This window comes from Planococcus citri, chromosome 3 (genome assembly GCF_950023065.1).
Source record: "Planococcus citri chromosome 3, ihPlaCitr1.1, whole genome shotgun sequence".
Taxonomy (NCBI): domain Eukaryota; kingdom Metazoa; phylum Arthropoda; class Insecta; order Hemiptera; family Pseudococcidae; genus Planococcus; species Planococcus citri.
In genome coordinates, this window is record NC_088679.1 from 70112193 (window position 1) to 70127593 (window position 15401).

At 32.9% G+C, this 15401-nt stretch overlaps 3 protein-coding genes across 5 annotated transcripts in view; all 3 read right to left on the reverse strand.

The window, feature by feature from the left end:
* The window catches only part of LOC135838706 (uncharacterized), a 180164-nt gene extending 177648 nt beyond the window's left edge, over nucleotides 1-2516 (reverse strand). The window contains exons 1-3 of the mRNA XM_065354444.1: nucleotides 2381-2516; nucleotides 1960-2301; nucleotides 1770-1863 (exon numbers count right to left, since the gene is read on the reverse strand). The gene's annotated coding sequence lies outside the window, so the exon portion shown is untranslated. The remainder of the gene's footprint in view (nucleotides 1-1769; nucleotides 1864-1959; nucleotides 2302-2380) is intronic.
* A 2555-nt stretch (nucleotides 2517-5071) lies between these two features.
* Nucleotides 5072-10022, reverse strand: P58IPK (dnaJ homolog subfamily C member P58IPK). The gene is made up of 11 exons (XM_065354446.1): nucleotides 9789-10022; nucleotides 8273-8389; nucleotides 8057-8181; nucleotides 7884-7958; nucleotides 7334-7480; nucleotides 7061-7242; nucleotides 6821-6971; nucleotides 6544-6736; nucleotides 6277-6445; nucleotides 6029-6138; nucleotides 5072-5958 (listed from the first exon to the last, which is right to left on the reverse strand). Exons 1-11 carry the CDS (start codon nucleotides 9865-9867, stop codon nucleotides 5822-5824), a joined length of 1485 nt encoding a protein of 494 aa, XP_065210518.1. The 5' UTR covers nucleotides 9868-10022; the 3' UTR covers nucleotides 5072-5821.
* Nucleotides 10023-10529: 507 nt separating this feature from the next.
* Nucleotides 10530-15135, reverse strand: sinu (sinuous). 3 transcript variants are annotated; one of them, XM_065354454.1, is made up of 5 exons: nucleotides 14850-15135; nucleotides 12583-12701; nucleotides 12347-12502; nucleotides 11547-11702; nucleotides 10530-11465 (listed from the first exon to the last, which is right to left on the reverse strand). In XM_065354454.1, exons 2-5 carry the CDS (start codon nucleotides 12698-12700, stop codon nucleotides 11227-11229), a joined length of 669 nt encoding a protein of 222 aa, XP_065210526.1. In that variant the 5' UTR covers nucleotide 12701; nucleotides 14850-15135; the 3' UTR covers nucleotides 10530-11226. The 3 variants fall into 3 exon arrangements, with proteins under 3 accessions (XP_065210526.1, XP_065210525.1, XP_065210527.1); XM_065354453.1 differs by lacking the exon at nucleotides 14850-15135 and adding an exon at nucleotides 13043-13213; XM_065354455.1 differs by lacking the exon at nucleotides 14850-15135 and adding an exon at nucleotides 12852-12984.
* Nucleotides 15136-15401: the final 266 nt, after the last annotated feature.

The following is a 15401-nucleotide window of genomic DNA, read 5'->3' on the forward strand; positions in this document are numbered from 1 at the left end:
GTCAGTCACATTGAATTTCAACATCAAGCAAAACACGTAAATCCGTGATTCAAAACTTTCCTCGAAAAAGTGACTTGACACATATTTTTTAAAAGTTTAAGGGCACAACCTTCCTTATCTAGAGAATTCAGTTTTGGCCTCAAGGATAAAGGGACAATAAAAACGAAAATATCTTTCGCTGAAAATTTCAATTTTGATACCCAAATTGCATTTATTAAATTCTTGAAATCGAACTTTTCCTTCTCCTTGGGACCTAGTTTTGTCATGATGACAAAGGGCATCTACCTATTTGAATGAAAATTTGAGAAAAAATTGAAAAATATCATCAAAATTGCATCAATAGTTAATAACGAAAAAATGACTCGAAAAAGATCTTGACTCGATTCAAAAAAATGCCTTCTAAAATTAAAGAATTTGACGAAAACAATATAACTTGATGTTGGCATTCACCTTGGACACTTCCTTTTCCTTTTCAACTCCTACACCGAATTAAAAATCGTTTAAAAAGCATTAAAATTAAAATCTGTATACACCCTCGACATGTGAAATTTCTCAGAAAATCTTTCGTCAATAAAACTTCACGTGTGGCTACTTCACGAGTTTGAAATCTTTTATCTTGTTTGTATTGGCACAGTTGTGAAGTTTCAGTTTTTATTTTCATCCAATTGAGAAAACAGACAGCATTCAATTATAGATTCGCCATAAGTAGGTAAACCGTATAATTATATTCAACCGTATCAACACTCGAAATAAGATAATTTATCGAGTTATTTTTGTAACACTCTGTAAAGATAATAGTTGGCGATGCAAAATTGTGCGGTATGAAGGCATAGGTAAGTGGATTATTTTCAATTCGATGAAGAGTAAAAAATCTTGCGAGAGCTTTTAGGCACTTCGAAACGTACGTAAAAAATCACGTAAGGGTTTTATTCGGCGACAAGTCAAACTTGCGGATAATTAAATCGTTGATAAGAGAGGAAACCAAAGTACATACAGGTAATTTGAGGTCAACTATATGACCAATGCAAGAACTAAACTACATATTCCATGTGAGAATAGAATTGAATTTTATGCAATTGAATCATAACATTGCGAGTGGGATCCTTCTGCATGTACACCGGTACACGTAATCCAGCCAGAGAATCACAACGGAATAGACGAGGTAGAATACCTAGTCGAAGATTACGAGCATGTGGGAAATAATAACCTTGGTGGTTATATAGATTCTCAACCACAGATTTAAATTTCACCGAACTACCCTGACAGGAAGCAATTATGTAGACAAATACAAATGCAAATGCAACGCGACAAATAAAGGTACAGCCTTGCAGTTAGTTTTGAAATTCAATTAAGGTTCACTATATATTCTATAACAGAAATGAAATTATTAAAACCACAACTGGCAAGTTTGAAACTTTCATTCGACATAAGCACTGCAGCTGACAAAGACAAAAATCATCTCGTATACGAGACGTGTATCTTCGATAAGCATCACATTTTATGAATCATTGTACGTTGAATAACAACACCACGAGCGCGAGATGAAGGAATTTGTTTAACAATGTAACGATATTTATAAATCATACGAGATTATTAACCGACGACGATGGAAAACAAAGGAGTAAGTAATTCGCCACGATATGAAATATGCAAAAGTTGGTCGTTCGTCGGTCGGTTTGCCAATATTATAAGCTAACATACGTGAAATAAATTACTCAAGGATCCAAAATCATCAGATTAGTATAACCACTCCAGCGAGTAATACTTACTAGATATCGGAGCATTGTAGCTGTTATCTCGAGGGTATTACTGGAACTGGTGCGTCGTCCATGGATGAAACACACTAACGGAACGCCACACAAACTGTCCAAAATATCGCACGTTTTTAATTAAAATGCATAACAAATAAAACAGTAGGAAAACCACGAAACTAAACCGCAATTTTAAACGATAACTTACACGCGGAATAGTCGATATAGCGTTAAAAAAAACTGGTATTCGACCATCTTCTCTGGTAAAAAGGCAACGGATTCTGAACGAGCAGATTGTATTGTGTACATGTTACATGAGTACAATATACACCTTTCGTTGTATATTATTATAGCAACGCGGCAACAGGTATTTGAAATCGTCCCACCTGCATTCTCTTCTCTTCCCTCCGACGACTACTACTTTCACCGGAACGGAATCGGAGGGACAGTCGTGAACTGAAATGAACCGAAAAGAATGTCTGAGGCCGTACCACCGCCATCGTGGTGTAGAACTGACGTTCGTATTAGGATTATTTTCAATTTAGGGGATCTGAAAATTGAAAAGTTGACGGTGGAAATTTGTATTTGTACCTATTTGATAAGAGAGTGTGACTGTGATGTTAGCTTACTTGTTGCTCAGCTGGAGATCCTTCGGCGGTTGGAGTTCGGATTAGGAGTCAACGTTGAACGTGTTTAGAGATCTTCAGGTTCAGACTGAATGAAGTTGAGTAACCGGCGTTATTACACTAATTACAAAGCTAATTAACTCAAAGTTTCGAAGTCGAAGAATTTTCCATTTCCAGATGATAACAATATGGCCGATGGGGGCGAGCGGTGATTGGAGTAAATAAACAAAAAGCACAGTGATTCTCAAAATTTTATTTTTCTAGATGCATGATGACGTCACATATGCCACAATTTTGATATTAAAAATCGTAAGTTTTTACTTTTAATTCTTCAAAAAATGTAAAATTTAATATCGTTCAAAGGGTAGATAACCCTAACCCAAGCACGTGAAGCATTTTGTACCATTTTTCGCGATGAAATCAGAAACGTCGAAATAGGATCTTCATCTTCCTACCAACTTCAACATAATATGTAGCTTCTAACATAGCAGAAAATTGGAAAGTGATTGCTACAAAGCTCTATAGCAATAGAAGGAACGTGATTGGGTTTGAAATTTGAATCTGATCTGATCAGATTAGATCAGAGATTTGATCGAATCAAATCAGTTTCCAATATTTTCCCCTGATGAAGTCATACCTACTGAAAGTGAAACAGTATAAGAACAAGAAGGGATGAAATGAAAGAATTGAAAAATAATAATTTCTGTACCTATTCAAGTCATACTTGCATCAATTTTGGTTTTAAAATGTTAAAAATGGAATATTTGTCCATAATACCGAACAAGAGCAAAATTGAAATTCTTCGTTGCTACCTCCCTCTTTCATTCGCAGAAGCTCAAGTACATCTGTGCAAAAACAGAAGCAAAACTGGCCTTCATCGAGCTCTTGTCTGAAGAACGTACCTACCAATCCCACCAATCTTCAATTTACATATCAAACAAATCTTCATGTCGAAAAGTAAATCTATCTATATTCATCCATCTTTCAATTCACAGAATTCTAGCGTTGTAGCGTATAGGTTCTCATAAAAATTGCTTTCCTAGAATCTCTATATCTAGAGTTCAGAGTTTCATTGAATCCACCAAATCTCAAATAATACTTTAGGATTCAATATGCTTATCTGATGCTCAACAGATGTACCTATTAATTTCAAAAAAATGTCTTATCAATCGATATGAGTCCAGTCAAAGTGAAATCAACCAATGAATTTTATGCTGATTTGAATGCTCATGGTAGAAAGATCTGATCTGATCATGTCTGAACAAACCCAATACGATCAAAAGATAGAATCGGGTCAAATCAGTGAATCACATCTGATCTTATAAAATCAGATTAGATTATTTTGCGCAGTGTGCTCATAAAAGAAAAGAACCCACCAAAAATGTCTCACTTAGGTGCGAAAAATTTGTAGACATTTCGCTGAACATTTGGAAGGGTGCAAAGGATTTTAAACGGTTGAAAACCAGTTTTTTTCCAGATCGTTCCCACAATTAGGTACTAAGACTTTTTAATTTTTCGCCAAAAATGATAATTCTCAGCAATTTTTAACAAATCAATGAGACTTTTTGGTTTTTGGAAATTTCAGGTTAAAAAAACATTCTACAGTTTTCATCAAAACAATGAGAGTGGAAAAGAAAAATTTTTGAGCAGCTTTGGTAAAAAGTTACACTGACAATTTTAGTACCTACCTAAATAAAGGCAGGAGCATTTAGCCCTTTATGTTCTAAAAATAGCGAAACTTTTCAGCAACATTTTCAATTTTTGGCAATTCTTGGTAGAAAATGAGAATTTTTGGCACTTTCTGGAGAAAAAGCAAAAATTTTGAGCAAATTTTGTAAAAAGTGAGACTTTGATAATTTTTAGCATTTTATGAAAAAAAAACACGAAAATTTTTAGCAATGTTTACAAAGCAATGAGGCTTTTCAATTTTTGCCAATCTTTGGCAGAAAATGAAAATTCATAACAATACCTATTTTAATAAGACTGGTTTTTTTTTTGGAAATTTATTTTATGGTACAAAATAAATTTTTTTTTTAATTTTAGGTGAAAAAAAAACTTTTTGAGCACTTTTGGTGACAAGTGAGACTTTAAAGCAGGAGCTTTGTAGCCTTTTATGTGATAAAAGCAAAACGTTTAAGCAATTTTCAACAAAACCATGAGACCTTTTAATTTCTGGCAGTCTTTGGCAGAATATGAAAATTTCTAAAAAATTTCAACACAACGATCAAAATATTTCAATTTCTGATAAAAAATTAAAATTCTTAGCATTTTTTGACAAAATAGTGAAGTTATCTCGTTTTTGGTAATTTTTTGAGAAAAATAAAAATTTTCTGCTCAAATTCTGAAAAAAAATGCGACACAAAAAAGCGACAATTTTTTGCTATTTTCGATAAAAAACGAGACTTTCTGGATTTTTTTGACTAATAGGTACCTACCTACTCTTTTTAATATCAACATTTTTTTTTCTTCAAAACGTAGAAGATGAACCGAGATTTGGAAAAATGTCTAAATTCTGAGGCATTTCGAACTCGTACATCTTACCCTTTCTTCAAAAAATACAAAAGCTACCGTTATTTTTCTCTATAGTTCTTTTCCTAATCCTCAGAAAGTACAAATCGCGATCAAGGATCAAAATGAAAAATTCTTCACCTACAACCAACAACAATGAAGAAAAAATAAAGAAACTCCTTCACAAATGGTAACAATGATTTTATATTCTGTATAAAATTTTTATAAATCAAATCAATATAATTCACGAGAATCAATAAAGAAAGAAAGAAAGAAAAAACAAGTTAGCTAATAAATTAATAAAATAAACAATTAAACAATAATAAGAGTACAAGAAACAATTTACTGTACCAGCATCGAACTAGTCGCACGAATACCAACATTATATGGCAATGTTACTTTAAAATTCGTATTAAAACATAGGTACATCGTGTTTTACATAATATACACGTTAAAAAAAAAAAAAAAAAAAAACGAAGACGAACAAAAACCATCAGTCGATAAGTACATAATGAAAAATACATTATAACTGACTATTTTACAGGTTAAATTGTACCAAGATAACATAACTGGTATTAAACTCAAGCATGATTCTCAGCACTAGAAAAAGTACATATCAACGAAATCGAAATCGGAAGACGAGGCAAACATTCTAAGCTCTTGATAAAAACGTACCATTTACAATGGCAATTTTTCATGTTGCCTTGTACGCGAAATACGAAAAAAAAAATTGTGATATCTTTTACCAATATGTACAAATTTTGATAATAATTTACAATACTTTACATCGAAAATGCATTTTTGAGCTGGTAAACGTAGCACTTTTCGGGTCTTTTTGATTATCATCAAAATACTAAACAATCCAGCCGGATGGACATTCTCATCATAAATACGAACATAGGCCACATATTATCAGATGTGGTACTAAGAACAACATTAATTGAAGTGAAACTTGAACGTGAAAGGACTGCCGTGAAATTGGTGAAATTGTTGAAATGGATTAAATCCTTGAGGATGAGCACCGGATTCGGGATCTAGGGGATCTTCGCCGTTATCGAATTTCTGTCGTTTTTCTGCAAAAATCAAGTCGTTAGAAATAATACTGTTGGGGCAAATATTTATTTTGTGGTTTCGATTGCTTACCAGGATCAGTGAGAACTTCTTTGGCTGCAGCAACATCGATAAACTTCTTTTCGGCCATTTTCTTTTCATCGCCTTGGAAATTATCTGGATGCCATTTTTGAGCAGCTTTTCTGCAAATTCGAAAAAAAAATAGTTTAATTTTTGGCTTTCTTTTCTTAAAATGAAGCTACGAACTATATTGGGAAGTATCTGAACCTTCTAATGCTTCGAGAACGAAAACCAAACAAAAAATATCATCAAATTCTTACCTATAAGCTTTGATGATTTCTTGTTTAGTCGCTGATCTCTTAACGTTTAATATTTTATAATAATCCCTCTTCTCTGCCATCTTTTGCAGCTTTTGAGCTCGTTTCTGACCATTAACAGCTCTTTGGAATTCTCTATCGAGTTCTAAAGCTTTACTAAACTCGTGTATAGCTACAAAAACATACAGGAAATTGAAAAAAAAATTACATCAAAACGAACAAATGTGCATTAAAGGCTGAATTGAAAATTATGTAATTCGAGTAGCTCACCTTCTTCGTACATTTCGGTGGCAATATAGACCTCAGCTTTTTCGCAATGTACATCAGGTGTTCTGTGTATATCCAAGGCCTCTTGGCAGTATTGTAAACTTAATGCGAATTGTTCATCGTGTAAATAACAGTGGCACAATTTCTGCTTAGCTAAGAACATAATCATGGGTTCTTCCTTTTCCGCTAATAACATCTGAGAGTAAAAATAATCTCGTTAAAAAAAACATAGGCATCAATAAGAGATCTTTTGTCGTCTTCAGCCTTTGAAATGACTTACTTTTTTAGCTTTTTCGGCACATAGACCGTATTCTTTGGCATTGACGTGTTCATCAGCGTCGGTCATAAGTTTATCGATTTTTTTGACTTTTTTATAATGTGGGAAACAGTTCTTATGTTCCGGATCTAGTTTTAAACATTCTCTAATTTCTCTGTAAGTTGGGGGAAGAAATCGATTAGTGTCGTAGAAAATATGTTTCTATGGGAGTTGGGAGATGATATTCGTATATGTTTAACTTACTTTAACGAGTCGGCTAATTTACCGAGCCTATATTGTAACATTGAGATTTTAAAAAAGCCTTCGGTATTATCCGTAAGCAATTTAGTAGCCGATCTTAAATCTAATATGGCCGCTTCTGTATCACCTCTTTCTAAATGGCAAGCTGAACGTAATTCTCGTAACGTCGGAGACCAAGGACATACCTGTTAAGGTGACAAGAGAATCATTATCTATACTATTCGTCTACTTTATGGGTTTATCAACTGCACATGGGCTTTTAAACAGACTTCTTACCTCGATTACTTTAGTAAGTAATTGAATAGCGGAAAAATAATCTCTATTTTCGTAATAATAATGACTACTGTCTATTTCGTACTGGATATTATCCAGCTTCTGGTAATGATCGTAGGCTTCCGGGGCGTTGTGCGGATCTGAGACGTACTGTAAGAAATATAAAATCATGTAGAGATCATTGATGACTCAATTAAGTAGGTACCTACGTAAATACTAAATGTGCTGTGCGCTAGACGAACGGGTTGGGGCATGGTTGGGGCATGATTCGATTTGAATGTTTTGCTTTTTTTGAAAATGAATGAGATTTTTACAGAATTTAGAATTACGAAATATTAAAAAATATTGTAAGCTCAAAAAATTCAATAATTTCTGAACGAGATGGAAAAATGTTATCGAAGTTGAGCATTTTCCCAAAATTCTGTGGTTTTCCAAACACTTTCAAGTCTACTGTAATATTTCTCACAAAAAATTCTGACTTGTATCGAACTAACGACGATCTCAACATCGATCATGCCCAAACACAGCAAACAACTCGATAAAAAAATCTCACCACATGATAAAGATCATCTTTGGATTTTTGTATTTCACCTTGTTTCATCAATAACAACCCTCTCTGAAGTCTGGCCTGTATAAAAAAATCATTTTATAATTAGTTATCTCACACAACATGTGTCGTGAAGTAAAATTAATCCAAAGGATCGTTATTCGAACAACTTTACTCACAGAATGAAAATCTGGTTTCAATTCCAATACTTTATCGAAATCTAGCAAAGCGAATTTCGCTTTACCTAACGCTAAATAAACCGTGCCTCTTTTGAAATACGTCAAATAATTACTCGGATCACCCTCTGAAACACGTAGATAATCGAATTAATAGAGCAAAGCAAAAGGTTGACTGTTGAGATAATAAAATGAGGAAAAATTGTACGGTTTTCTTACCAACGGCGGCGTGATAATGAGATAAAGCATCTTGCAGCTGGCCCCTGGCCAGGAAATCTCTACCTATTTCTAAATGACTTTCGACGTCAGCTTGGGAGTTTGCACTGTCTGAAGAGACTGAAATCACAAAATGAACGTAGAATTAGAGTAATGATGTGATTAGGAGGATGTAATGAAACATGCAGTAAGAAATATTCCAATTAAAGATTTAAAAATAACTTGAAATGCTCAAATTATTTTAAAACAAAATTCAAAAAAAAATATTTGCTTCAAGATGAACTTGGTTTGAGTGGTTCACCTTTTCAGTTTTCACTTTTCAGTGCACATTTCAAGAAGATTCGCGTAAAATAGTCAAAAAAATACACATTTTTTTTTTTGCTAACAGAAAGAGCCTGGAAGAAAATGAAAAGCGGAAAATCTCAATAGACAAATCTAGAGATTTGGAGCACCTTTTCCAAAAAAAATTGGATTTTTCAAAAATTCTATTCTGGTAAAAAAATTACGATTTTTTCATTTTTAATATGATAATTTTAGCACAGAACCAGGCTCTTTTGGAAATTTTTTTGACAAAGGAGGCAAGACCTGGAAATTTTGACAAAAATGGGTTTTTCTGCAATAAATTAATTCTAATTGACAGAACACAGAACGAACTCATCCAAATTCAGGATCCAGAAAGAAAATGAAATACGCCTATTACATACAACGAACCTACCGCGTATTTTAGTAACTAAATTTTCAACCAATGGGAACCGAAGAAATTGGAAGTTTACAGTGTTACCAACTTGACATCCGTGGCACTTTTTTAATTTTTTTTGTTTTTAAAAATTACGTGTAGGAAAAGAGATGAAAATCAATTTGAATTTCAAATTTTCTTAGTTTTCCACAAATAGAAAATTACCAAGTATGAGTGAATTTACATATATCAGATCATCAGAACGATATTGAGACGCTGCAATTCGTGATATTGAATGAAAAACCACTCAATTGTGAGGAAATTAGTCAGAAATATAGTATTGACACTTTGATTTTAATGATCTTTCAAAAACTTTGATCAAACACTTGACAATTCACCTCGAACATCATTCATTAAAGTCCCAACAAGAATACCTCTCAATCTGTGAGACCAAATAAAGAGAATTTAATACTTCGCGACGAATACAAATTTAAACGAACCGTGTAAGCCCAACTCTGACGATACGAATAAGCAAGTCAAAGTGCCATTGAACTATTGACCCCAAGTATACCATTACTCGGGAACTCAAAGACAATCACACTACATTACTCATCTAAAAATCTGCATTACAAAATCAAAGAAATCGATCAAAGTGAGAGAGTAAGACATGAACGATTTCAGATCAGATCACATATGATCTTACACCGATCTTTCTCGAGAAAGTTCATGGCCAGACCATCACATCATTCATACTACAAGCATAACATACATCAAATAACGTAAAAATTGAACAATTTGAGCAGAAATCGCTCAAATTCAAGTGCAAAGTCAACTTCAACGTACCCGATATGATATCGAAAGCTAGAAACAGCAACCAACTAGAGCATATCTTCACCGGTGCAATCTGCCAGTACTCGATCATTTCTTAACACATGAATCTCCGGTGTAAAATAAAAAACTATGCACTTTTCTTCGGTCAAAATTCACATATCATTCATTAATTTAATAATTCGTAAGAAAAATTTTTCTCAAACCGCTATCAAGTAAAAATTTATATCAACACAAAACTAAACAAAAATTGATTCATGGCAGTTCGAATGAACCGAAAGAACGACCTCGTCAGTGTTAGCAACACTCGAGGGATTCGAATAAGGTATTTCAGTTCTGAAAACAACTCGATATGACTTTTTAATTAGTATGTTTGATGTATTTAAAAGCTAATTAATCCGAGGATCACGTAAAAAGAAAGCTAAAAATAAATTTCAATCGATTCAAATGCTTATTATTAGACTATTATCGAAACTAAATGAACGTAATAAATGTTACCAACGTAAATTTTTCGAGCAATTTCTTACTTCCAAGAAGAGTTGATATCAAAGATCGTGGACGTTTATGATTGGAACACGACGTCGTCGATGAAAAATCGTATCCGAATTTATGACAGATTTTCTTTCAGTTATTCAGCACCACGATATAATTTTCAATGATTAATACTCATTCGTAGAGTAACGAGTGTAACGACTGAAAATTCCTTGAAAATATCTCAAGAGAGTTTATCAAATAACAGAAATCAAGTGACCCAGATAAAGGCGGAACATTTATTGTATTGTATTATTGCTTTCAATTAACAGGTAGGTAGGTACAAAAATTTACAACGAAAGAAAAGTCCATTCTAAAACATAGTAAAAATTCATTTGGAAATGAAATACAATTTGGATAATGAATACAGAATTACAAACACATATTGATATAGAGAAAAATTCGTTGTGAGAAAAATCGAGTGAAAATAACACGAGTCACAGACTTTAAAAAAATATTTTCATGCAACTCACAACTTAAAAGTCTATAATGCTTCCAGAACACAACATAAAAGATACCAGATCTAGATTAAACTTACAGCGAAAACGAATCCGCAGTCTTAAAAAATGAGAAATTGCTAAAATTTGGGGTAAATATGCCCTTTGTGACGAAATGATGAGATTCCATATAAAATAATACTGTTACAATATATGGCAAATTTCAAGTCTTAAAAAATAATGTCTTGTTAAGTGAAAGTGACATTTGGAAGACAGCATAATCCTTTCGGGGGCTTAATAACGTACACTTATGAAAAAAAAATCGGTGGAATGAAAAAAATACACTTAAGTAAAATAAAAGTGGTACAAAATCAAATTTAAAAAAATAAAAAAAAGGACGAAAAATAACGCTGAAAATGTACACAACCGAGTGGACGGAAAATATTACGTAATTACACAAATACAACATAAAGTGAGCTTAAAATTTAGGCTTTTGTCTCTTGATCCATTTCGAATCGACTTTGAGATTCTTTCGCATATTTCTCTTTCTTCTCTTGTATACGAGTTTCAGTCAAGAATAAAATACCGGAGGCCAGCAGAGCGAATACGCTGGCTATGGCAACACCGAACGACCATCCGAAGAAGTTATTATCATGTCCGGGCATCCAATTATCTCGATTACCGTATAGACCGAAAACTAAAACTGCTAGGGCTGCGCTACAGCCTGTAAATAGTTGAGAATGTCTTTTGGAAGGATTCTATATAATTATGTAAGAAAACGGAACAATGAAATGGTCTCACATACCAGCTCCGATGAGAGTAAATCCGAGAGCTTTGGTTAACAGAGTGAACCTGTCTTCATCGGGGGTACAACATAAGAAGAAAATTAATACACCGACTGAAGATGCCAATACAGCGAGGAATGCGATCGTATAGAAGAATTGTGTCACTATCATAAAAGCTGAAATACACAAAAAAAATAAAGATTATAATAATTTTCAAACCGAATAAAATATTTGAAGTATTGAGCGAGGTTAATGAAATCTTAGATGTAAGGTCGTGTTTCCCTGTTCCCCTTCCGAGGTCGTAAGAAGAAATTACTAGCAGTGACCGATTTAACAGATCGACTCCATAACATGTATGTTGACCACAAACTTTTCACGCTTCGGTGAATAAAATTACCGATAAAAGTGTGAGTGTTTGAATAATTTACAAGCGTATATGAAAAATAAACATCAACTTGGCGTAATAATATTACCCAACGTTGAAAATTTTCAAAAAAATATACATGGAGTTGTTTCTGCGTAGGTTTCAATAATGAGAAAATTAATTTTAGAAACAATATCTGTAAACACATTCGCTACTCCTTGAATTCATCGAACCGTGACGAAGACGTACAATAACCCATATTCAATTTAGTGATAACTACTAGAAAAAGATAAAAAAATAGAAAGTTTTCGTGTATATGTTTTGCACCTGCGACTAAATTACCTAGGCGCAGCTATGAAAAAATTATAAATCGTGACTCGAACAAATGGTTTTTCAAAATGGATACTTATTTTCATATTTTAATTGCTGACATTAGCATAAACGATGATTTCTTACTAGGTACTAAATATCCACGAATTTGATCGTATCCGGTGGTAAATGGATCGAAAATCCATCTACATCCAGCGAAAAATCGTCGTCCATATTCGTCGTTTGGATCAGCTAAGGATCGAAAACAATGGTGCCATAATCCGAGACGGTTGAAAGCAGCACCTTGAATACAGGAAAAAAACAATTTTAAAATTCTGAAAGATTAATTCTATCGATGCAAATGAGAAAAGTTGTATTTTTACCTGTAATTCGATAATCACTAACTAACCAACTTCTGGAAAAAAATGCTAAGATTGTAAGCAGGGCACCTACGACGAATACACCAATTGCTATGTTTCCTGTGGATGTTCTTTTCCTCATACTGAAAATAAAAATATAATATAAGTCAAGAATATAAATAACGATGGGATTCAAATATTCGAATCAAAATTTCTAAGAATATTTAATGAGTGTTTGTAGCGTTTTGATTTTGTTTACAACTCACACCAACGTTGATTTGATATCACAGTACCTCAAGATTTGCCTTCAAACACTTCCAACAATCAACTGATTTCGCTGAATTATCACGTAGAATCGTTCATGAACCATATGCTCGATCATAAGTTATGCAAAAAGGTGAAATAATTCTATATAAGAAGCATTCCAGGGCGTTACCTGGCAATAAGACAGATTGGTGAATAGTATTTGAATGAGTAGTTTTACCTGAATTTGTTCTAATCACTGGCTTTAATAAAATAGTTAAACACGAACGTGAATCATTTGAGATTAATTTTATCTATTAAATTGATTATTTAATTCATTTACAACGCCGAAACGTTACATTTAAGTAGTAAACGTGAAACAGGTATGAGTGATTTCATAAACTTCGGTGAGAAATGAATGAAAACAAACGAAAACAATTGAAGCAGTGTTGCCGTGTTGCCATACTTTAAAATTTAAAATGTACTCGTGTTTTTTTTTGTAATTCAATTTTTTATTTCGAAGAAAATCTAAAATAAATGAGAAAGTAGTGGATCGAAAATAATAAAAAATGTAAAATGAGTACCCCAGAGATAATTTTTAAATCGTTTGAACTTTTTAAAATCTATTATCGATAACATACATGACGAAAAATGAATCAAATTTTGGGTACTAACCAATTAAATTTTACAAGGAACCCTTAGAGTTCGCATTTTTAATTAATTTTGCTTGTTTGTTTCAAAATTTCATCCCTCGATCAAATTAATTATTCTTCGTCAATTGAGAATATATTCATTTCCTTGCTCAAAATTAGTCTTCGGTTGCTAAACTTTGGAGTATGATAAACGAACTACGATGCTTCACCACGTTGAGTTTATATGGATTTTTTTTTTATAAAATAGGTAGGTAGGCTACCTAATCAAATTTCGAACCACCGGGTCTCATTTAAAATTGAAAATTTTACTAAACCGGTAGTTGAGTCATTCTGAAAACCTTCAAGACCTTCAAGCTGTATTAAAAATGTTCAAAAATCTGGTTTAATTAAGAATTACATACGCAAATTGATGAGTCAGCAGCAAGTAAGCGTACACGTACCTATACCGTAACTTTTAATAATTAAGACAAGTTCAATTCAACGACTTATTTTGTACTGATTATTCTTTTCAGAGAACATTTTTTGCATCATAATAAGTATACTCTCTAAATTTAAAGCAGTCAAATTTCACTGCTTAGCAGTCACGACATTTTGCCTTTTTAAAGCAGTAGTTTTTTTTACTGCAAAACAGTGAAAAATTACTGAATTGGTCAGTCAAAATGATTTTTTACTGACCAATTCAGTAATTTTTCACTGTTTTGCAGTAAAAAAAACTACTGCTTTAAAAAGGCAAAATGTCGTGACTGCTAAGCAGTGAAATTGACTGTTTCAAATTTAGAGAGTAAGGATTAACTAAATGCTTCCTTTTCTTGTTATAAATAAAGCAATTTGTTTCATGAAGTTGAAACTAACAAACTACTTTGTTCAATGAAAAACGAACCTAAGCACGATTTTCTATCGCAATAAAATCATTTAACGCTTTAAAAAGAAGTCCTAGGTGTTTTGTTTTTTAAACCCGATGCCTATCTTGAACGCTTAAGCTTACAATACTTGAAAAAATAAACTCTGTTTGGTGGGCTGGGTGCATGAATCAATGTTTTCTGTCAAATTAACAATACAAGTGCGATTTTATTAATGTGTACCTAGCGATCTTTCACAATAACAAGGTTATCCTTCACCTTCAGTCTAATTATTTTACGCGTATGCATATCTAGATGTATCGGAATCGAAACGATTGAAATTACAAATCATGCACATCTGATTTAATCTAATTATAACTTAGCTCCAATGAAACGTTTCATTTGCAAACTACAAAAGAGTCTAGTATACCTGTATACCTATTTGTAAAAATTGACGTAAAATTTTAACGAGTTGGAGAAAAAAGCTGCACCTATATTTATTCTAACGTTAAATCTTACATCATGTTCAAATAGGTAATCATGCACAAAAACGTACCTTCAATTTGGTAATTCTATGGTAAGTTTTTCATGAATCTGAAAACGATTAGATAGGTATTCGCGATCACACACATTAATCATGCACTTTAAGCCTACGATCGTCTATTTCGTACAAAGCACAAAAAATTACAGATCAATAAACTTTTTCTTACGATGAGAAACTTGTTTGGAAGATGTTCAACTTTGGCGATGAATAATGCTTACTACTCCTTTATTCGTTTTACGTTAAATAACTCACTCTCGTTAATTCTGTGTATGAAATCGTAAGAAGGACACCCATGGGAATTGTCTCGTCGCGAACAATAAAATATACATCGTAATACTCAGTTACAAGTTACCTATGGTTTATTCTTCTCCGAATACAAATGTATTATGTCAAGGTTTTCGCGCATTTCATTTTTTACGGCTTGTCAAACTAGTTTTTTTTTTTTATAAAGAAAAAAAAATCAGGAAGATAAATGTGGATCATTTTTACTTTTCAAATCATGCATGAACTGCTGATTGGCATATTACGATGAGATTCTCGTGAATGATATTATATTAGCGAGAA

What these genes read in the sequence shown, in the direction of transcription:
- sinu (XM_065354454.1), bottom strand. Translation starts at nt 12,700, where the DNA reads ATGAGGAAAAGAACATCCACAGGAAACATAGCAATTGGTGTATTCGTC. An exon ending in TCGTGGATATTTAGTACCTA is followed by an intron (nt 11,703 to 12,346) that starts GTAAGAAATCAT and finishes TGTGTATTTCAG; the next exon opens with CTTTTATGATAGTGACACAA. An exon ending in ATTTACTCTCATCGGAGCTG is followed by an intron (nt 11,466 to 11,546) that starts GTATGTGAGACC and finishes AACTATTTACAG; the next exon opens with GCTGTAGCGCAGCCCTAGCA.
- P58IPK (XM_065354446.1), bottom strand. Translation starts at nt 9,867, where the DNA reads ATGATCGAGTACTGGCAGATTGCACCGGTGAAGATATGCTCTAGTTGG. An exon ending in AAGATGATCTTTATCATGTG is followed by an intron (nt 7,481 to 7,883) that starts GTGAGATTTTTT and finishes TATTTCTTACAG; the next exon opens with TACGTCTCAGATCCGCACAA. An exon ending in TACTTACTAAAGTAATCGAG is followed by an intron (nt 7,243 to 7,333) that starts GTAAGAAGTCTG and finishes TCACCTTAACAG; the next exon opens with GTATGTCCTTGGTCTCCGAC.